This window comes from Gadus chalcogrammus, chromosome 8 (assembly GCF_026213295.1).
Source record: "Gadus chalcogrammus isolate NIFS_2021 chromosome 8, NIFS_Gcha_1.0, whole genome shotgun sequence".
Lineage (NCBI taxonomy): Eukaryota > Metazoa > Chordata > Actinopteri > Gadiformes > Gadidae > Gadus > Gadus chalcogrammus.
In genome coordinates, this window is record NC_079419.1 from 8,313,037 (window position 1) to 8,332,686 (window position 19,650).

Consider the following 19,650-nt stretch of genomic DNA (forward strand, 5'->3'; position numbering starts at 1 on the left):
CGAGGAAGGAAGAAAGAGGAGACACAGTGAAGAGAATGAATGGAAGGAATGAAGGAAGAAGAAGAAGAAGAAGAAGAAGAAGAAGAAGAAGAAGAAGAAGAAGAAGAAGAAGAAGAAGAAGAAGAAGAAGAAGAAGAAGAAGAAGAAGAAGAAGAAGAAGAAGAAGAAGAAGAAGAAGAAGAAGAAGAAGAAGAAGAAGAAGAAGAAGAAGAAGAAGAAGAAGAAGAAGAAGAAGAAGAAGAAGAAGAAGAAGAAGAAACAATGTCATCAGTCTGTGTTGTGGTTGTCTTCTTTTGTTGATCACTGATGATTCTGTTCTACTGATTAAATGGTTAATAGAAGACGTTATCAATGGCAAACAGAGCAAGTTACATACTTTTGGACTAGTTGGACAAAAAAAATTGGGCATCTCTTCCCTGATTGCTTCAGGGGTATCCATATTGAATGTCAATCAAAGGTGGAGAAACTTAGCTAGGGATGGAGCAGAGAGTGGAGAGCACGTTTTTGCTATGGGTCGCTCAGGACGGCGGCCCTGAGTATCCATTAAGCACAGCATGCTGGGAGCCTTACGAGGACAGGTCCCTCTCTCGACGTACTCTGGAGGCCGAAGGTGGCCATCATCTGCAAGGTGTGCTGCAGAGTGCAGCCGGGCTGGTCCATGCCCCCATTGGGGTAGATGTCCACGTGGCCCACCGGCCTTTGGATGCCGATGCTGAGGTCGGGGCTCCCCTTGGTGTTGGTGTGGACGACGTCCACGAAGCTGGCGTCATCGGGGGACAGGCGGCGCAGCTCGTCTGCATACTCGAAGTGGGGGCCCGCAGGGTCCATGCCTGCAACCCACGGGGGGGGGGACGGGGGGACGACAACAACAAAGGGATAGAGATGGGATTTGTGAAGTGGTCAACTTCGTCTATGCTGCTCTTACCTCACTAGGTCACTTTACCTTTGATGCTGTAATGCACTATATGACAATTCATATTCAAACTGCACCTTCACTTCTCTTTTGCACTTCTATTTAGATCTCCAAATGCATGTATTTGTCAATGACCATAAAGTTGAATCTGAATCTGAATCTGAATCTGAAACATCATGGGATTTCAATGTCAGTGAGGACAGTGCCGCCGTTGTATTCCCAAAGAGTTGACCCCGGCCTGGGTGTAGCGGACAGCTCCGTCCTCCACGCTGTCGCTGAGCCAAAACAATTTAAACCTTTACCCTAGTTGAAGCTGAGCTCTCGAAGCAGGTCAATTCAGATTACAGATTTGGTTCAACATTGTATAATCAACGGCTTCTTAATCTCTAACCCTAAATGCTTTTGTTTGAAATACATAATGTTTCATGAGTTAAAATCGCTGACTATATCCCAATAGCCAAACCTCACCGTGCTTCAAGAAGTAAGATAACGTAACATTTTCCAACATGTTATTAGCCCAACAACAACAACGTCAACAATATTTTGGATCAGATGCCTGGTTGCCCTACTATGTATGAACCCATCCAACCTGTTATCCTGTTAACTTTGCTGTAGGCGAGGTTTCCTGCGACCCCAGCCACATGTGCCCCAAGACTGAAGCCCAGCAGATGGAGTTTGGAGAGATCATACTTCACATCAAGCTGCACGTGGGTGGACACACAAATGAGGCACCAATATGTTTACGTCTGTGACATTGGTTCAGTGGCAAGTCAAAGGCTCAGATGTAAAGAAAGAAGGTGCATTTGACCATTGGAAACTATTAAATGATCACAATACAGATGTATATTTTCAGAGATATGAGCATGTCATTTTTATTTTTAGCATAAAGTATAGGCGATGTAACTGTGTTATAGAACAAAAGGTTCAGTCGGCCGTTTCCATCACAATCCTTAATTTTGAAAAGGCACTGCATTTGTCTCCGAATCTAATCAATTTGGGTGTTTGGTCCCCATGAGATCTCACCCACCCACCTCTAACCAGTTGATCAGCGCGGCCAAATCTTGCCCTGCCAGATGGGTGTTCTGAGCGGCGTTAGGGTAGTGGTGCTGAGCGCGTTTCAGCCAGTCCACCACGATGACGTTCGCACTGGGCTCTCTCTCGAGCAGGGCAGAGACCAGCTGCGACACCCAGCCCTCAAATATTCCCGCCACCTGAAAGACGAAAAAGAATGTCAAGACGACAGTGCTGAAGGACAGCACAGGGTCTTTGTATAAACCAAATTATATATTGTTTAGAGGGATTTTCAACTTATTACAATTTATAAATGCACATTATAATTTTAGAAAAAACGAACTTAAATTATAGATATAGCTAGAAGAACTTGGATAAATATGATAAGGATAAATATTCTTTGTCATTAGGATAAATGACCTATTTCAGCTATGTTGCTGCAACAGAAATAGCTTTGAAGGTTACCGACCGTCCAGCCATGGACGATAGCGAATGTTTGCGCTGTAATGTTGAAACCACACTCGGTGATTGACTCCTGCCTCCCGGGCCGAATGTAGCACACATCTTCTTCCGGCTCCTCGGCTGTGCGCAATGAGAACTTGGTGTCAATCGAACCGTAGTCCACGAACCATCCTGTGGTATTGCCTGAATACCAGGGGGAAGACGGTGCATAAATGAGCACGCTGTTAGACATTCCTCAAGCCCACAACACCAGCATCATGAAAGAAAGTGTAGTTCAGGTCAAATTCTAAACAAGGTTGCTTAAAAGGTTGCCAGTTTTGCAGAATTTTGAAAGAAAAAACATAAACTTTTCAACTTACTTGTGGATTTAGAATTGGTGGTGTTAAACAAAGCCGCACATGACTTTAGCAATATTGCAATATCAAGCAAACACAACCAAATCAAACGTTTTACCTGCATAATCCAATATAATAAATTCTGATACGCTGTTTTATAATGATTAAAAAGTGATGTAATTCAACTGTCGGTTTTTACCTTTATAGTGGGGTAATGATCATGCACGCGACCTGATATTGACGGGACGGGGCGGGGCCAACATTTACTAAACCAGGACCAACATTATCGACAATAACATTATGATAACAGCTCATAAAAATATTATAATGAGGCTGTCCATTGTAAAATGTTTACCATTGATGTTGCTCCAAGATAAGTGAATTGCTTTTTTGCCCCGAAATGGTTTTGTGTTTTGATCAGTTGAGTTAGAGTCAGACTGCATGGGGCGTTTCAAGGGTCCCAAACTGGGACACATTGTATATCAATCAAGAGGACAAATGTTCCACCTGCTTCTATTTCGATCTGCCAGGCTGGGTTCAACGGTCAAACAAGGCACAAGTTGTGTTGATCCCCCTGCAGAGTCTGACTCTCACTTTGTTTTATCCCTGTGTTCAGCACTGGCTCATGTTATTTTACTAGACCTTCTGGCCTCAAGGGACAGGGTCAAATGGTCTGCAGAGGGGCCCAGAATAAAAGGCCCTCGGCCACACCTTCACGTAACCCCAATGCAACCCATTCACAATATATTAAATGTGTGTTTGCCTTCAAAGCATGCAAGCGGGCTATGGATCAACTAAAAGAAGGCACTACATTGACATATTATGTGTGTGTGTGTGTGTGTGTGTGTGTGTGTGTGTGTGTGTGTGTGTGTGTGTGTGTGTGTGTGTGTGTGTGTGTGTGTGTGTGTGTGTGTGTGTGTGTGTGTGTGTGTGTGTGTGTGTGTGTGTGTGTGTGTGTGTGTGTGTGTGTGTGAGTGTGTGTGTGTGTGTGTGTGTGCGTGTGTGTCCTTGTTTGTGCGTACACTTGTGTGCCTGTGTTCAAAGTTTACGGCAGGTATGATTTTGAATCCAGATTCAATCATTACATATATGTGGCATTTATATGTAATATGCGAGGTATATGAGAGGTATATGAGGTATATGTTCGGCCACTGTTGGGTAGCAACAGTGGCAGTCTGGATGAGTGTTGTCACCGTCGGAATGGGGTGGGTTGAACGCTGGGTCAAATAGCGAGAAGTCTGGTCCCAGGGGCCGCTGCAGGCCGGCTGGAGTAAGAACACTAGCACAAGACAGAGCACCTGGTGCAGTGCCGGCCCTATAGCCTTGCTGTGCCCTAGGCAAGGTCAGCAGAAGGTGCCCCTGCTTTGGCTAAGATGCCCGAAGGCAAGGCAAGCTTATTTATATAGCACCATTCAAACACAAGGCAGATCATAGTGCTTTGCTAAGGAAGGCATCACATGTAAAAATACTTTTAAAGGACAACCATTCAAATACAGTAAAATAAGAAAAGAGGAGAACTAATACAAAAAAAAAAAAAATCTTTTTAAATGCAAATATAAGATATTCAGATATTCTTTGTTTATTCATTATTTCCAATGGGAAGACCGAATAACCTTTCTCACAGCCGGGCTGTATTCAACGGCCATACAAGGGACACTTTGAGTTGTGTCTCCCTCTGCTGCCAGTGCCGAGTAGTGTTTTAGCCTCAGCAATGGGGCATCGTACTTTATTAGAAATTCAGGCTTAGAGGGAGAGGGGCCACTGGTGGGGTCCAACAGTTTGAAGCAGGGTCCTTAAGAGAAGGCCTTTGGCCAGGCCTTAACGGAACTCCAATGGAAAAGTATTAGAAGAGATGTTGACATACCCAGTCACAATATATACAATAATGGCTGACATAGTAGTGTGTTTGCTGTCAATTTATTGTATGCAAATGGTATGTAAAACAACGTAGTAGGCTACATTTACGCAGTGTGTGTTCATGTGTATATGTGTGTGTGTGTGTGTGTGTGTGTGTGTGTGTGTGTGTGTGTGTGTGTGTGTGTGTGTGTGTGTGTGTGTGTGTGTGTGTGTGTGTGTGTGTGTTTGTGGGTGTGTGTGCGTTCAAACATTGAACAAGTTGTTGCTTAAAAACAAATCACTAGACATATCTGGCAAATATGTAGTGTTCCACAAGAGGTCATTATTTGTTTCTTTGTTATGTTCTGTGAACAAATTATGAGCACATAGAAGGTCCATTAATGTGAGCCAAAGTCCAAATCCCCTCTCTCTTCGACTGGTCTATAAAAGGATATGTAATGAACTTGTAGGGAACTAAATCAACTCAACACACAGAGATGAATGTACATGGCCTCGCACACGCACACGCACACACCCACACACACCCACACACACACACACACACACACACACACACACACACACACACACACACACACACACACACACACACACACACACACACACACACACACACCCGCACACACAGACACACTTGCACACACGCACGCAAACACACACACACACCCACACACACACACACACACACACACACACACACACACACACACACACACACACACACACACACACACACACACACACACACACACACACACACACACACAAAATTCAATATCTCAATCATTGTAATCAATTAGCACTTTTAACCCCATACATCCTACATCTTACGAATGTCTATGTATGTGTAACATGTACCCTGCTCCAATTAGCAAGGATCTATAAACAAGAACAAACGCAAACACCGGTAGCAGTATCAGTAGCACGGCCTGTTTGTTTCCTTCAACAGAAGGTCTGGAGGAGTGTTGTCATCGTGGAATGGGAGAGGGTTGAGTGCTCCATCAAATACAGAGAAGTCTGGTCCCCAGGGCCGATGGAGGCAGGATAAAGTTTAATCACTGGCACAAGACGCAGCCCCTAGTGAGTCGCATATCCAAATATAACAGCCAACACATCTTCCAATGCGGGGACACTGTAAACCATGCCTATGGTGTTTGGTAATGCTAACGTCAAGTTGCTGTTCTTTTAAACAGAGTTTAAGAACTTTCCATGTTTGCACAAGGAGCCTCAATCTTAATATAAATCTGTCTGGCTGTCTGTCTGTCTATCAGTCTATGGATCTGTCTATCTTTCTGTCTATCTATATTTTCATATCTCTATATATATGCATACTGTATATATATATATATATATATATCTGTATGTCTTTCCATCTATCCATCTGTCTATGCTTTTTCTCTCAGTCTCCCTTAGTCTCTTCCTATTTTTTTCTTCCTTTTTGTTTATATTTAGAACGACAGACAGAACATAATAGATGCAGAAAGAGGAAGAAAACAAAAAGAAAGAGAACCAGAGAGAGAGCTTGTGTTGATTGATCTTATAGGCAGGCAGGTAGCCGATAACTCAATTCTATTGCACCCTCCAGTGGAGTATTTGTGAGTTAAATGAGACAAGCCTTTCTCATGTACAAACCGGTAGACAGAATTGTATGTAAAGTAGTGGGTCTTCATACAGTGTTGTTGTGAATACCAACCAAGCAGCACGGAATTTGCTTGCAAACGTAACATTGAAGAGTAAGCTTTTACAAGCAGGGCAAAATCGTACAGTTGGTATTGTTTAGGTCGACCAGCGTCATGAACACAATATAAATACGGTCGGCCACTCCACCGTCTTCATAGCTCTGTGACTTATACTTAGCAGTTCGTTGACTGTAACTCCCAAGGCGATCCTGAGGCTTTTGGGGGAGTTTTTTACCATACAAGGAGAAGAGCGCTTTAGCCCAGTTTCCTGTGGGAGGGTTCTGATTTCTCGCACTCTCTGTCTGATTCTCTCCTGTCTCCAATTCCCTCCCTCTATCTCTCTCTTTCTCTCTCTCTCTCTCTCTCTCTCTCTCTCTCTCTCTCTCTCTCTCTCTCTCTCTCTCTCTCTCTCTCTTCCCTCTCATTCTCTCTCTCTCTTCCTCCCTCTCCCCCCATCCCCCTTCTCTTCTTCCTCTACTCCACTGTTGCACACACAGTCTGCTTCCCAATATATACACCAACCTGAGAAACAACAACCAGGAGTTTATCTTGACTTCAGAGAAGATCGAACGTTTCTTATAATGACGTTAAGGATGTATGTGTGTGTGTGTGTGTGTGTGTGTGTTTGTGTGTGCGCGCACAGGCAGCAAACACAGAAAGTTCAAGCTCTGAAGGCAGAGGAATTGTATTTGAGAAATGCGCTGTCATAACAATGTGGAACCCAGCAGGGCTCCGACATACCAAATAAGGTCCACCGCCAGTCGCCTTTCATTACAGCACCGCTCACGCAGTAAAACTGCCGTCAACGCCATGGATTGTAGAGCCAGCGAATCTCTGGCTGCAGAGCTTTCATAAACATGCTCCTAAATAGGTTCAAACTCCTCTGCCGGCTACAGAATAACAGTTGAGGGCTGGGCCCTATTTTATTTGAAATAAAGCAAACTAAAGACAAAATACGCACCTTGTTTTCATGATCTCATGATTTCATTGAATGATTGAGAAGGACATCATATAATGTTGGATATGTGCTGCTGTCCACTTCTGCTATGAACAGGGTGTTACCAAACATCCATCAACCCTTAATTCAGATCAGCCTTATAGTCTATGTTACAGATTATAATTGGTTAAGACAGCGGCTCAGTTTGTTGAAGAAGCCAGGAACCACAAAGGCTATGATTGGAGATGACATGTTTGAGGAAGGGCATGGGTTGTGTGTGTGTGGGTTGTGTGTGTGTGTTAGGGTTAGTTTACAGTTCACCGTGAAGGTCTTTGATGTCATGCTCCCTTGGCTCTTGGTCAGGGAAATGTATCTGGTGTCATCAGTGAGAGATCTGCAAACCAAGCAAACACATCTGTCAGTTTTGACACAAACAAAACACCTATGTACCCATGTGCAGCAGGCACAGATACATCTATATAATTTACTCTATGTACCCCTTTCAATATTTTTAATTGCCAAAAAACTAAAACCAAACTTTAGTTTATCTTGTCCATGTAGGTTCCAAAATGTCTGATCTTCCAATAACCTTTTTAGGGCTGTTTTAGTACTGTTAAAGGTCATGCTGTGTTTTTTCTTAGTTTCATGGGGTGTTTCCTTAGCTATGATGTTGCATTGTGCATGTTGTTTGGCTTATATGTGTACGGATGTGCAAATACGGGATGTAAATAAACAACAGCGACCTCCTGCAGTTCTGACTCTTCTTGGAAAATACCAACGGCCATTCTTGAGCTACAAATTATCAACACAGTTTCCTGCCTTGGTTCACAGGTTTTGCTGTTTGTTGTCCCTGCAATGGGTTAGTGGGTGAAATGCACAATAACAAGTTCTGGTGGGTCGAGGATTTTTTTTGAGGAATTGATTTCCAGTTAATCAGCCTTAAGGGCCCTAGCACCACTGCTGTGTCATAAATGATATATGTTTCATACCTCGTTGATTATAGGAGACAGAATTGAAATGTAGATTTGGGAAACCCATCGTAATTAAGTGGGACCTAATTGTGGAGGAGCTACAGTCAGTCTCACTGTACTTTTGAATCTAAAAAATAAGTAGCATCCATGAAGTTGGTTCTTTTCCTCTCATTCTCTTAGGGCTGGATATATTTTCCATCCAGATTCTTTTTCATCCAGCCGTAGAATGAGAACTATGTAGTTTAACCAACTCTGGTATTAACATCAATTTGAGCATTCCTCAATAAGAACACACACACCAATCCCACATTAAACACACAGACATCTCCCCATGTGTGTTAGTGTGTGTGTGTGTGTGTGTGTGTGTGTGTGTGTGTGTGTGTGTGTGTGTGTGTGTGTGTGTGTGTGTGTGTGTGTGTGTGTGTGTGTGTGTGTGTGTGTGTGTGTGTGTGTGTGTGTGTGTGTGTGTGTGTGTGTATATATAAAGTTAGATTTGTGTCACACACACACACACACACACACACACACACACACACACACACACACACACACACACACACACACACACACACACACACACACACACAAACACACACACACACTCAAGATCAATTACAAAATACTTTTGCATCTGACATCGTTTTTCATTAATAACAACAACGTATTGCTTTAGGACAAACTCCTCTGGGCTGTGTGTGCTTCGAGCTTCCCCCCTTGTTTACTTCTATGCGCTCCTCTCTTGTAATCCAGAAGGGTAGAGAAGAGCATGTTCCAAATAAGGAGTTTGGCTGAAGATTGCCATGGTGTCTAAACCACTTCATTCCTTAGAGAGGACTCTGAAGCTGAGGTTTGGAGTCGAAGAGGGAGAGTGTGTGTTTGCGTGTGTGTGTGTGTGGGGGGGGGGGGTGTCTGGAGGGGGTGGGTGGATGGGGTGTGGGGGTTTGGGGAGGGGGGTACAGTCAGTTGCAGCAGGGGTAGCCAAAAGTGGGGAGTGGCGGAAAGGGTAAAGCAGTGGGAAAGGGCAGGCACAAGGGACTGAGGGCTGACTCCCAAAAAAAACCCGCTGCCGGCAAAGTTTAAAGCGCATAGAGCCTGACTTCCAGGGCTCACTTTGCATCCTCCTCCTCCTCCTCTCCTCTCAACTCGCCAGTCTCTGCTCCGCCGCCTGCTCTGTACGCTACCTCTCGCTCTCCTCCTCCTCCTCCTCCTCCTCCTCCTCCTACTCCCCGTCTACATCTGCTGGCTGCACTCTCAGTCAACCTTGTAGGGAAGCGATCTCCAGGCTAGAAGGCTCCGTTTGCTCATTCCAACAAGGAAGAAGAACCCCAGACTTTGCCCTATTTTTTTTTTTGCTTTTTGTGAACCGGAACCCAATCAACAACAATGGAGGCCATCAAGAAGAAGATGCAGATGCTGAAGTTGGACAAGGAGAACGCCATCGACCGAGCGGAGCAGGCTGAGTCTGACAAGAAGGCGGCGGAGGACAAGAGCAAACAGGTGGGTGCGTTCCGGGTGGTCCGCAGGGAGGGGGGACTCAAATATGAGTACGGCTTCCGCTCCCAGATATCACTAGGTACAGAGAAAGATCTTATCTGATGTGAGACGCAACCGCAGAAGGTATTGCTGTGGTTTGACCCTGCCTTCTGAACCACATTGAAAAATACATTGTAATTATACTCCACGTGGATGATTTGGTCTTCTCGGTTAAATGAGCAAACAAACAACAAAGATATTGCGGAAAAAAACGGGTTGATTTGATTCTAAACGGATAACTGAATGATACATTGGTCATTGATTGGAGCATAGGAAACATTGAAGGTAATACCTGCCACGTGAACACGACAGTACCGGTAATATGTGTGGGCTCCATCCCATAGCAGTGTCTCACCCCACCAAGCACCGCCACATGTTACAAACCAGAAATACAACCAGAGAACAGCTGATTCCTGGTTCCCTGGGGCCCGGGCAACAGGAGGTTGGAGGGATGCTCCTTCGGTCACACACACGAGGATGGCTGGATGGCTGAAGACACACAGTGACAATACATTCCCCGCATCAACCATCAAGGGGATTAGGCCCTACAACCCTGAGTGCTGTCGCAGCATCTTGAGCAGCTGTTTCTCTGCCTTGCTCTGCTCGGAGGTGGCCAAAGGGGGTGCCGGGTTACCCCTTATCTGGACCACAGGAGGAAATACAAACTGTTCCATAGTGAAGCGAGAGAATGCCTCAACCGGACACTCTTAAGTGTCATCGTCTCCGTATTTAGGGGCCGTCAGGGGAATAAAGGGTTGAGGAGGTGGGCGTGCGTGTGTGTGTATGTGTGTGTTTATGCATGTTGGGGGGCAGGTGGATTGGGGGGGGGGGGGGGGGGGGTTGTGAAACTTAAGACAGTTTAGTACTCCAAGGGCCGCCTTAATGATAGCGATGCTCTGGCGATCCTTATTAATTTTTGGCCCTTGAGAGCTACAAAACAGAGCCCCCGGAGACGAGAAGTGAGGCCCGAGGTGTCTAAATAAAGGTCAACATGGCGCAAAGGGGGATGCGAGGGGGGTGGGAAGGGATGGGCGTTGGCGTGGACAGAGTGCGTGTGTGTGTGTGTGTGTGTGTGTTGGGGTGACAGTGTGACAGTTAAGTAAGTTGCGATGATCTCAGAGGCCAAGAGATGGTCAGCGTGAAATCTGAGGAGTACATGTTGGGACTTTGGGTTTGCTTTGGGTGGCATGGCGAGGTCCAGCCTTGCACTAAGGGATGCTCGCTCTGCTATTCTTGACCTCGCTGGACGGGATGAGAGTCAACAGCCGACCATGATGCCTGACAGAACCCACGGCTACTGAAAACATATGCAGGCTAACCCAGTGAGTCTTAGCGTCACTGCACATACTAAGGAGAGCAACAGGGTTTCAGAAGCCAGCATAAACCAAAGGGAAACAGGGCTTGTTTGACACGTCCCTGATCATAACAGCCTCTGAGAGTGAATTAAAAGACTTACCTCACACTAACTACTAGTTAGGATCATCAAATAAACAATGTAGCAGAGAAACATTCAAATGTCTCCTGTAAACAGCTGTCAGTTGTGAGTCATTCCCTGCAAAGCTTTGAGAGCGACTCGCTAGCACTATGAAACAAGTCTCAGCCTCTTCCGTGTGAGTAACGGTGTGACTCGCCCTGAACGCCGAGTACATGGAAGTGCAAGTCAAGTCGTGCCGCCATGAAGAAACTCCAGATACCAGTATCGTCCTTCACAGAAACGCAGACATAGCTCTGGCGTAAACCAGCTGTATCTGGTCTGTCTGTGTGGTGACATCCATCCCTTTATTCATCCACCAGTAGGCCGCTGAGAAATGTTCTTTGATCCCATTATCAACGTCTGCTTCTCCCATTATCAAGGTACTGTTCCTGGCGTACGCATTGTCCGTGATAGGATGTGCTTGCATGTCAATCAATGCACTTCTTCTTCAAGAAAATTCGGCAGTTCTTGACACAGTTAATCAACGGTCTGTCGCAGACTTACCGGACGGAAATGCCGGCTCTGCGAGACCACTATACTACCAGGCCAGGGACTAGAGGTGGAGAAAAGGAATCTGCTAGAACCTGGCACAATGCATATTCTCTTGCTGTACAAGATGAATGTCTTATTGTGAACTCTCCCTGTCTTCAAATAAATACAATACCAGTAGGCGGCTAGTTCTGCCCCAACAGCACCATACATGCAGGGGTTCCTGTGGTCTCATCCTTCTGTGTGTTGTTTATTTTCTCTGTGCCAGCTGGATGATGAGCTTCTGGCCATGCAGAAGAAGCTGAAGGGGGCGGAGGATGAGCTGGACAAGTACTCCGAGGCCCTGAAGGACGCCCAGGAGAAACTGGAGCTGTCAGAGAAGAAGGCTGCAGATGTAAATGCACACACACACACACACACACACATACACACACAGAGACAAACACACACAATGTGAACAGACCAGGTCAAATATATAAGCGGTGTACAGGAACTAATGTACAGTGTGACCAAAGGTCAAAAGGTCCATTGGGTCATTTTATTTCCAATTCAGTGCTTAAACCAACCCCCCCAGTGCTGTGATTGGACTATTGGGCCTCTGCCTTGGAAGGGCCCCACAGGTCTCAAAATTAGCCTTAAACAAATGATGTGTGTCAATAGTTTATAGTTGAATAGTCATTGTTTAAACCATTTATTTAAACCAATAGTGGCCTGTACAATAAAATGAGAAGGTTTAGGTTTAGCTGATGGCATTACATTATTTTATCAACAAATCTACTAAAGTTACTAAGAAATAACAATACTTTTAAAACACTCCAGATGAAAGGCATCAACAATCAAACACATTTGATTTGGGTTTGGGATGGCTAGGATTAGAAAACCAAAGAGCAGATACTATCCTGCTGCCCCTTTCCTAATCCCTTACGGTTCAACTCCATATGTCTGTTCTTCATATCAGATAGTTAACATTCATGCTGCAGACTATTAACACAATTGTACACAATAAATACACATTTTAAATAATAAAGTAATGCCATATTTTTGGAGACTATTGAGGGAATGGTATTTTTCCATTCCAAATTATGTAAGTGAGTAGGTTTCATAAAAAAAGAAGCTGTATCATACAATTATATACATAGACCTACTGAAATCACTAACAACGCCTATAACACTTTTCTTGAACAAACAGGACCATACACTACTGATGCATGTGTCTTCACGTAAACATATGAAGTAACAAGGATTAACAAGTGCTACTACTTTTGATACTCATGTATCATGCATTATACATCAAGGATTTCAACACCCTTACTTGAGTTACGCGTTTAATGGGGGACATCTCTCTCTAGTTCTGATCTTAGTATCTTATTGTAAACCTATCATAAAAGTACAAGTTAAAAGGCACTTTTACCACCACTGCATTGACTTATTGATGGACTTGCATGCATCCATTGGCAGAGCAATTGCCTCAAACAGCAGCCAGAGACAAAGCATGGCTAGCCTCTAGCCGCCCAAGAATGCCAGGAATGTGGCCTAAGCAAACACAAAAGCCCATACTCTTGTGTGTAATGAAATCAATGCACTGGACTTTTTCCCACCAGGAATAATACTGTATGTTCTATAGTGGCCTTCCAACCATGACGTTACAGCTATTCAGACTCATCGGAAGTACAGTCATGAACCACCATACATTTGGTTGAAGTCGTGTATTAATCATTTGTTTTGATTGAAATTCCCAGACAGTGAATAATACAGGTTTCTATGTTCCTTGCGGTAGGCCTACAGATGTTTGTTTGTTGTGAAACTGGTAAATCCAGGTGCTAGTAATTCATTAATAAGGAGCTCAACGCGACGACTGTCCCTTGGAGCAAGATCATTTGCCTTCCAGGGACACAGAGATTCTGAGGGAAGCAAACAATATTAAATTAAGTGCTTAGAGTGCTAGTTACAATGTTCATTCAAATTATATTGCTTTTCCCCATCCTCAATCTAGATAACTTTTAGCATGTTAAAAAAATTATATTTTAATAACAACTACATTTCAGTATTTGAGTCAAATGAAAGGTGTCTAATGAATCCAACTATGTCAGTTCAGACACGGGTCCACGGGTCAAAGGTCAGTTTAGAAACAATCGCAATCTCAGATTACCCATGTGTCCCGAAGCAAACTGCACACAAACCGAAGGAAGAGACCTACACCCTATTTTATTTATTTATGATGTGCATCCCACATCCCTGCCAAAAAGGTTACACGACAATCCAGGTGTATCTAATATGGCAATGCAGATGGATGTGTGCTGGCACGGGGGCAGATTCTCCATTGGTCCATTTATTCTATGTACACGCTAGGGGCCCAAGAATGTCGCCGCCCACCGGCTACAGGTCACATATGCAATTTGATCAATTTACATTCCAACCAGTTAAAATTCTACAGCTGCTGTTAAAGAGATCCATTCTGAAACAACCCAGGAAACCAACACAGGAGAGCTAACCTTTGGACTTTTAGATATCTGTGTCAGTGTATGTCCTCTCTCTCTCTCTCTCTCTCTCTCTCTCTCTCTCTCTCTCTCTCTCTCTCTCTCTCTCTCTCTCTCTCTCTCTCTCTCTCTCTCTCTCTCTCTCTCTCTCTCTCTCTCTCTCTCTCTCTCTCTCTCTCTCTCTCACACAAACCAAAATTACTAGGAGTCATAGGACTGTAACACCAACTTAATAACTGATGCTTAGCCTACTGCACCCACATTCGATAAGGATTCCTATGACTCATGTTCATTCACTTCTTCACGCATAGCCGACATATTACGATGAAGACAAAGCAACACATTACACCTTGCCATATAAGTCCACAATAGTGGAGTCAAACCAGTACACACCTCTTCTGAGGGTAAAAAAAAAAGTTAGAAGCCTTCCCCCGTCGCTATGATGTCATTTAAGCGAAGCTTCTTTCACGATTGGAGGATCTGGCCATAAATTTCCTGAAAACTCCCACTTCCTTGAATTCCTCCCTGACAAAAATTTCCTCTGACGAAATAGTAGGGCGCAACTTTGGCGCTAAGCGGATGATATAGTTAGCATTATCTCCAAAGTATAGACACCTCCATATCGATATTTAACGAAGAGATCCAACAAGGGCAGTTTTTTCAACGTTCTTCAACCAAAGTTTGGCTAATATGGAGGGTGTGAAGAAGAAAATCCAGGCTCTTCAGCAGCAGGCGGACGATGCAGAAGATCGTGCCTTGGTTTTACAAAAGGAGTTGGAAACAGAAGTAGAACTACGCGAAAACGTGAGATAATTCGGCATTTATCACTTTTGATGTTTTTACTGGACACTTTCCATTTCACGGTGTTTCTTAAGGGAACGATATACAATAGTTGCACAGACTATCGGTTCAAGTCTGGACAGGTAGGCTATGCTGCTGCGAGTCATACAATGACTTTTCTCGGCGTAGCCTCCCTGAATCTTCTGAGATCGACAAGCCCACTCAATCCAACTTTAAACAAGACATAATTTGTTGTTTGGGGAGAATATGGAACTTGAGTATTTCTAAATGTTGTAATGCTTTCATGTTTTGGGGGTTTTGGATACTTTGGATACGTTCACTCTTGTGAGTCAGAGCGCAGGCTTTGCCTTTCATTGTAATGTCGCCGGAGTAAAGAAAAAAAGGGAGCTCCCATCCTCCTTCCTTTTCGGCTACACACAGGAAGAGCAGACGTGGTACTAGGTCTCACAGGAAGCTGTTGGACAATTCGCAATCACCCACCAACACACTGCCTTTGCCTCATACTCCGGGAAAAAGAGTTTGCACTTAGATTGTTTATTTAACAATTATACGGTTAGGGTTGTTCCTTAGTTCTGCCCTTTCCTAATCAACAACAGAGAAAAAAAAGTTAAAAGTTGAAAAAGAAGAGGGATTCTTTGTAAATTGAAATTCACTTAACTATTTGAACTTCAATGCCTTAATGCAACCTCCCACTTATAATTAGAGGAGTAACATCATGTATGATAGATCTCTCATGGGGGCATTGTTCAGCGTTAAGAAAGGGTGGTGAGGGAGGGTGTGGTTGGCAGCACTAAACCTTTAGGGTGACCTCTGACCTCCCTCTTTGTGCTCCTAGGCCGAAGGGGATGTAGCCTCTCTGAACCGCAGGATCCAGCTGGTCGAGGAAGAGTTGGACCGGGCCCAGGAGAGGCTGGCCACTGCCCTGCAGAAACTAGAGGAAGCCGAGAAGGCTGCCGACGAGAGCGAAAGGTGACAGTTAAAGACATCTCTGATGACAGTGTTTGTTCGGTGGATTAGATGTGGAGGAAAAAAAGTTTGAAGAGGATTTAGGATTAAGTTATTTTCATTGCTCAAAATGTACTGTATTTATTTTATATATTTGTTTATATTAGTTTTTTAAAAGAAATATGTAGGATAGGTATTGGCATGGTATATGAATTAATAAGATAAACTATTCAAGTTCATATATAAATTCCTCAGAAATAAGTTGAATTAAACATGCCTATTTTGATGGCAAGCATTCACCAAGGGTTGTGTTAGTGTAAAAACCCTGACCTCCAATGAACCCGGATGAAGGTCTTGACATGTGTTGGGGCTGATGTTCTGCGTCTCATCCACAGAGCGATGAAGGTCATCGAGAACAGAGCCATGAAGGACGAGGAGAGAATGGAGATCCAGGAGATGCAACTCAAAGAAGCCAAACACATCGCTGAGGAGGCAGACCGCAAATATGAAGAGGTACCGACTAAAGAAAAATGATTTGTGTCTAGTTGGTCTCCAGTGGGAAACGAGTCAATATACAGGCCGGTGGAGACGTTGCGGTTAATAACAATCAATGTATGATCTTTTAGGTGGCCCGTAAACTGGTCATCCTTGAGGGGGAGCTGGAGAGAGCCGAGGAGCGCGCCGAAGTGTCTGAACTGTAAGCACCAATGACATGTTTTGTTGTGAACTTACCAAGGTTGTCCTTGACACATAGTGACATGTGTAATAATGCTGTGGAGCGTTAGCCTTCTTTCCAAGTGAGATAACCTTAGCTCGTTGTATTATAACATGTTATTCTTTTCACAATTCTACAGCAAGTGTGGTGATCTGGAAGAGGCACTCAAGACCTCTACCAACGATCTGAAATCTCTAGAGGCACAGTCTGACAAGGTACGTTTGTTTTTTGTTCCATATTTCATTTATCCCAGCTTTACTACACTCCCAGGCTGGTTTGAAATGTACAATTTCACATAAACACACATTCTGATGTATGTTTATGACAAGACATCGTAAATTAAGACTCACCAGGAGTTTATTATCTAGCAAAGAGGTGTGGTTCATAAGTCCAACCAGTGTCTTCGATTCAGAGATAATATTCTGCAATGCGAAGTTCCATGCACGTTAAAACAAGCAAACTGATTTTTTCTTTCTGTTCCACTATAGTATTCAAGTAAAGAGGACAAATATGAGGAGGAGATCAAGGTCCTGAGTGACAAACTTAAGGAGGTAATCACATGTTCAGAATCCATAAAAAAAAAAAAATATCTAGCTACACCTCTGAATAGTATTTAATGGGGTTTAATGTTATTCCTTTCCAAGGCCGAAACTCGCGCAGAGTTTTCAGAAAGAACGGTGACCAAACTGGAAAAGAGCATAGATGACCTAGAAGGTACGCTTTTATTTACTTCCCTGATTTCAATCTTCTATCTTTTATTATTCCTGCAGTTACTTACACTCTTTGACCATTTTTGAATTTCTCTTTTACTGGTGTTCCTTAACTTTCCCTGTTTTCATTCCTTCTTCTTCTTCTCTGACTGTGCGCCTTGTTTTCGGCATTCCCTTTGTCTATGCACCATCTGCTTCTCCTCTACTCGTCTGCCGACCTTTGGCCTTTCAGACGAACTGTACACTCAGAAGTTGAGATACAAGGCGATCAGCGAGGAACTGGATAATGCCCTCAATGACATGAACACCATGTAGACTTTCGGTTAGCTTGCCATCTTCTGAGTCTTTTCCCCCCTTTTCTTCCTTCTCCATCAATGTCTTAATCTCTTCTTTTGTTCTCACTTAGTTTTTGTTAACCCCTTTGATTCTTTCAACTGAAGCTCAATAAAGTTTCTATTTTACTCAGTCTTTGGTTCTCTCTTTTCTGTTCTCAATCTGCTAGCATTCTGCTTAATGTTCTCTTGCAGTCTTGGTAGTGGTCAAGCTAGTAGCTAGCTTAGCATTTGAATTGTGAGCATTTACATTTACCTTAATTTGCATTGTTTAGTAAATTGTAGTAAATGTTTAATAAGCAATAGAAAATTGTTGTTGAAAGGAATATCGTATTTTTTACATGCGCAGTGGTTGATTATTGTTTGGTAAAATAAATTTTTCAGAGAACCTAAGAGCTGAAATGGAGCAGAACGCAGAGACTCACAAAGTCCTGGACCAAACACTCCAGGAGCTGAACAGTTTGTAAAATGTCAACAAAGCAAAGAAAAAGAGAACTCAGAAACAGTCCCTCATACTGAATTTTAAAAAGCAAATTTAAACTATTAGGTGTAATTGGGTTTCTACTGTTCTATGCTTAGTAGTGAGAGGTTATGCAACCGCCCTTCACGAACCTCCCACCCCCTCCCCAACCCTTTTTTATTTTTTATTTGTCTGGGTCAATTTCAGTTTCAGTGCTATAGAAATTGTGTTGTAAACAAAACTCTTTGCACAAATAAAACTGATGAAATTCTTTCCATCCGGTGTGTATTATTGATGACTGGATGCATTTCATGAACACATGCAAAGGCAACCTCTGTTGAATAAAGAAAGGAAATTGACAATGCTATATCAATGTAAGATTAGTAATGCACACAATAATGCTTTTAATTAAGGACTTTGACAACTACGATGTATACATTCTTAAGTGGTGTTACATTATCTTCTTATATTAAGCAGATTGTTTACTGCTTTAATACTGAATAACTACTTGGTTCTGTGTCTCTGAATAAATGCCATTTTATTTAATGACCAAAGACGAGTTCAATATCTGTGATTATGCAGCGTCAGAAAGAAGTCTGATTTCCATGTAGACAAATTAAAAGTAGGTAAAATAAAACAAATCATTCCTCTTTCTCCAATCATTCCCGCTCTTGGGAGCTAAACCTAGCTCGAAGCAGGATGACACTTGGGACACCCAGTGCCGACTGAAAGGAAATCTTGCATCAATAGAAGGAACCACCATGGCAATAGTGAAACTCTTGAAATAAATCTTTATACAAAAGCAGGAAGCCCTTATTTAGGAGCTCCTACGCAACTGGAGTGTCCACTATCAACGTCATTCCCCTTACACCATTTACAAACATTTCTGCTTGAAGATGTCATCTTTTGTTTTATATTCTACCGCCCCTAAGACAGTACGCACAAAAGGAAGTGAAAGTATCCTTTGGTATCCTGAACTTTGCTAAAGCTTTAGCCTCTTCTAGTGCCCAATTAATTAAACGTGTACTGTTCATCAAAAATGTTATCTGAATTCACTGGCCGGCTGCCCTATTGTGTCCATTCTCTTTCAGTTTCTCTGTATGCACAAGGCAGAGGTCTGATCTAGCCAGTACTACTGAGAGAGAGAGAGAAAGATAGTCTGTGTGTGTATGTTTATGTGTGTGTGTGTGTGTGTGTGTGAGTGTGTGTGTGTGTGTGTGTGTGTGTGTGTGTGTGTGTGTGTGTGTGTGTGTGTGTGTGTGTGTGTGTGTGTGTGTGTGTGTGTGTGTGTGTGTCTGTACACACCTCTTTGTTCTTCAGGGATCGCAGTTTGTATTCTTGCTGTTATTTGTGTGTTCAATTTTCTAATTTGATTTCATGACAAGGATGCTCTAGTAGAGCAAAACCATGCTTTCTTTACCTCTCTGTGGATTGTGTGTTTTTGGTGTGTTTTTGATGGTTGGTTTCAGCAGCCTCACACAGCCTGAGTCATACTGATTGAAATCATGGGTTGGGTGAGGCTGCACACCTGCGGAATATTGGGCAAACA

At 43.3% G+C, this 19,650-nt stretch overlaps 2 protein-coding genes across 5 annotated transcripts; one reads left to right on the plus strand and one right to left on the minus strand.

Moving 5' to 3' along the window:
- Positions 1 to 255: 255 nt before the first annotated feature.
- On the minus strand, positions 256 to 2,916 carry LOC130386940 (lipoprotein lipase-like). Its single transcript, XM_056595816.1, has 5 exons — positions 2,746 to 2,916; positions 2,394 to 2,569; positions 1,945 to 2,124; positions 1,503 to 1,614; positions 256 to 830 (listed from the first exon to the last, which is right to left on the minus strand). The coding sequence occupies exons 1-5, from the start codon at positions 2,843 to 2,845 to the stop codon at positions 544 to 546; spliced, it is 855 nt and encodes a 284-aa protein (XP_056451791.1). The 5' UTR covers positions 2,846 to 2,916; the 3' UTR covers positions 256 to 543.
- A 6,288-nt stretch (positions 2,917 to 9,204) lies between these two features.
- LOC130386939 (tropomyosin alpha-1 chain-like) lies at positions 9,205 to 18,635 on the plus strand. 4 transcript variants are annotated; one of them, XM_056595813.1, is made up of 9 exons: positions 9,205 to 9,662; positions 11,930 to 12,055; positions 15,775 to 15,908; positions 16,280 to 16,397; positions 16,511 to 16,581; positions 16,739 to 16,814; positions 17,088 to 17,150; positions 17,244 to 17,313; positions 17,542 to 17,823. In XM_056595813.1, the coding sequence occupies exons 1-9, from the start codon at positions 9,549 to 9,551 to the stop codon at positions 17,622 to 17,624; spliced, it is 855 nt and encodes a 284-aa protein (XP_056451788.1). In that variant the 5' UTR covers positions 9,205 to 9,548; the 3' UTR covers positions 17,625 to 17,823. The 4 variants fall into 4 exon arrangements, with proteins under 4 accessions (XP_056451788.1, XP_056451786.1, XP_056451790.1 ...); XM_056595811.1 differs by lacking the exon at positions 17,542 to 17,823 and adding an exon at positions 18,026 to 18,635 and having other exon boundaries at positions 9,221 to 9,662; XM_056595815.1 differs by lacking the exons at positions 9,205 to 9,662; positions 11,930 to 12,055 and adding an exon at positions 14,639 to 14,942 and having other exon boundaries at positions 17,542 to 17,798.
- Positions 18,636 to 19,650: the final 1,015 nt, after the last annotated feature.

Bases quoted from the DNA above. Each gene is read 5' to 3' on its own strand.
- LOC130386940 (XM_056595816.1), bottom strand. From the start codon at position 2,845: ATGCAGGTAAAACGTTTGATTTGGTTGTGTTTGCTTGATATTGCAATA. The intron at 2,570-2,745 runs GTAAGTTGAAAA...CCTGGTATTCAG, and splicing joins CACCAATTCTAAATCCACAA to GCAATACCACAGGATGGTTC. The intron at 2,125-2,393 runs GTCGGTAACCTT...TTCGTCTTTCAG, and splicing joins CTATCGTCCATGGCTGGACG to GTGGCGGGAATATTTGAGGG.
- LOC130386939 (XM_056595813.1), top strand. From the start codon at position 9,549: ATGGAGGCCATCAAGAAGAAGATGCAGATGCTGAAGTTGGACAAGGAG. The intron at 16,815-17,087 runs GTACGTTTGTTT...GTTCCACTATAG, and splicing joins TAGAGGCACAGTCTGACAAG to TATTCAAGTAAAGAGGACAA. The intron at 17,151-17,243 runs GTAATCACATGT...TTCCTTTCCAAG, and splicing joins TGAGTGACAAACTTAAGGAG to GCCGAAACTCGCGCAGAGTT.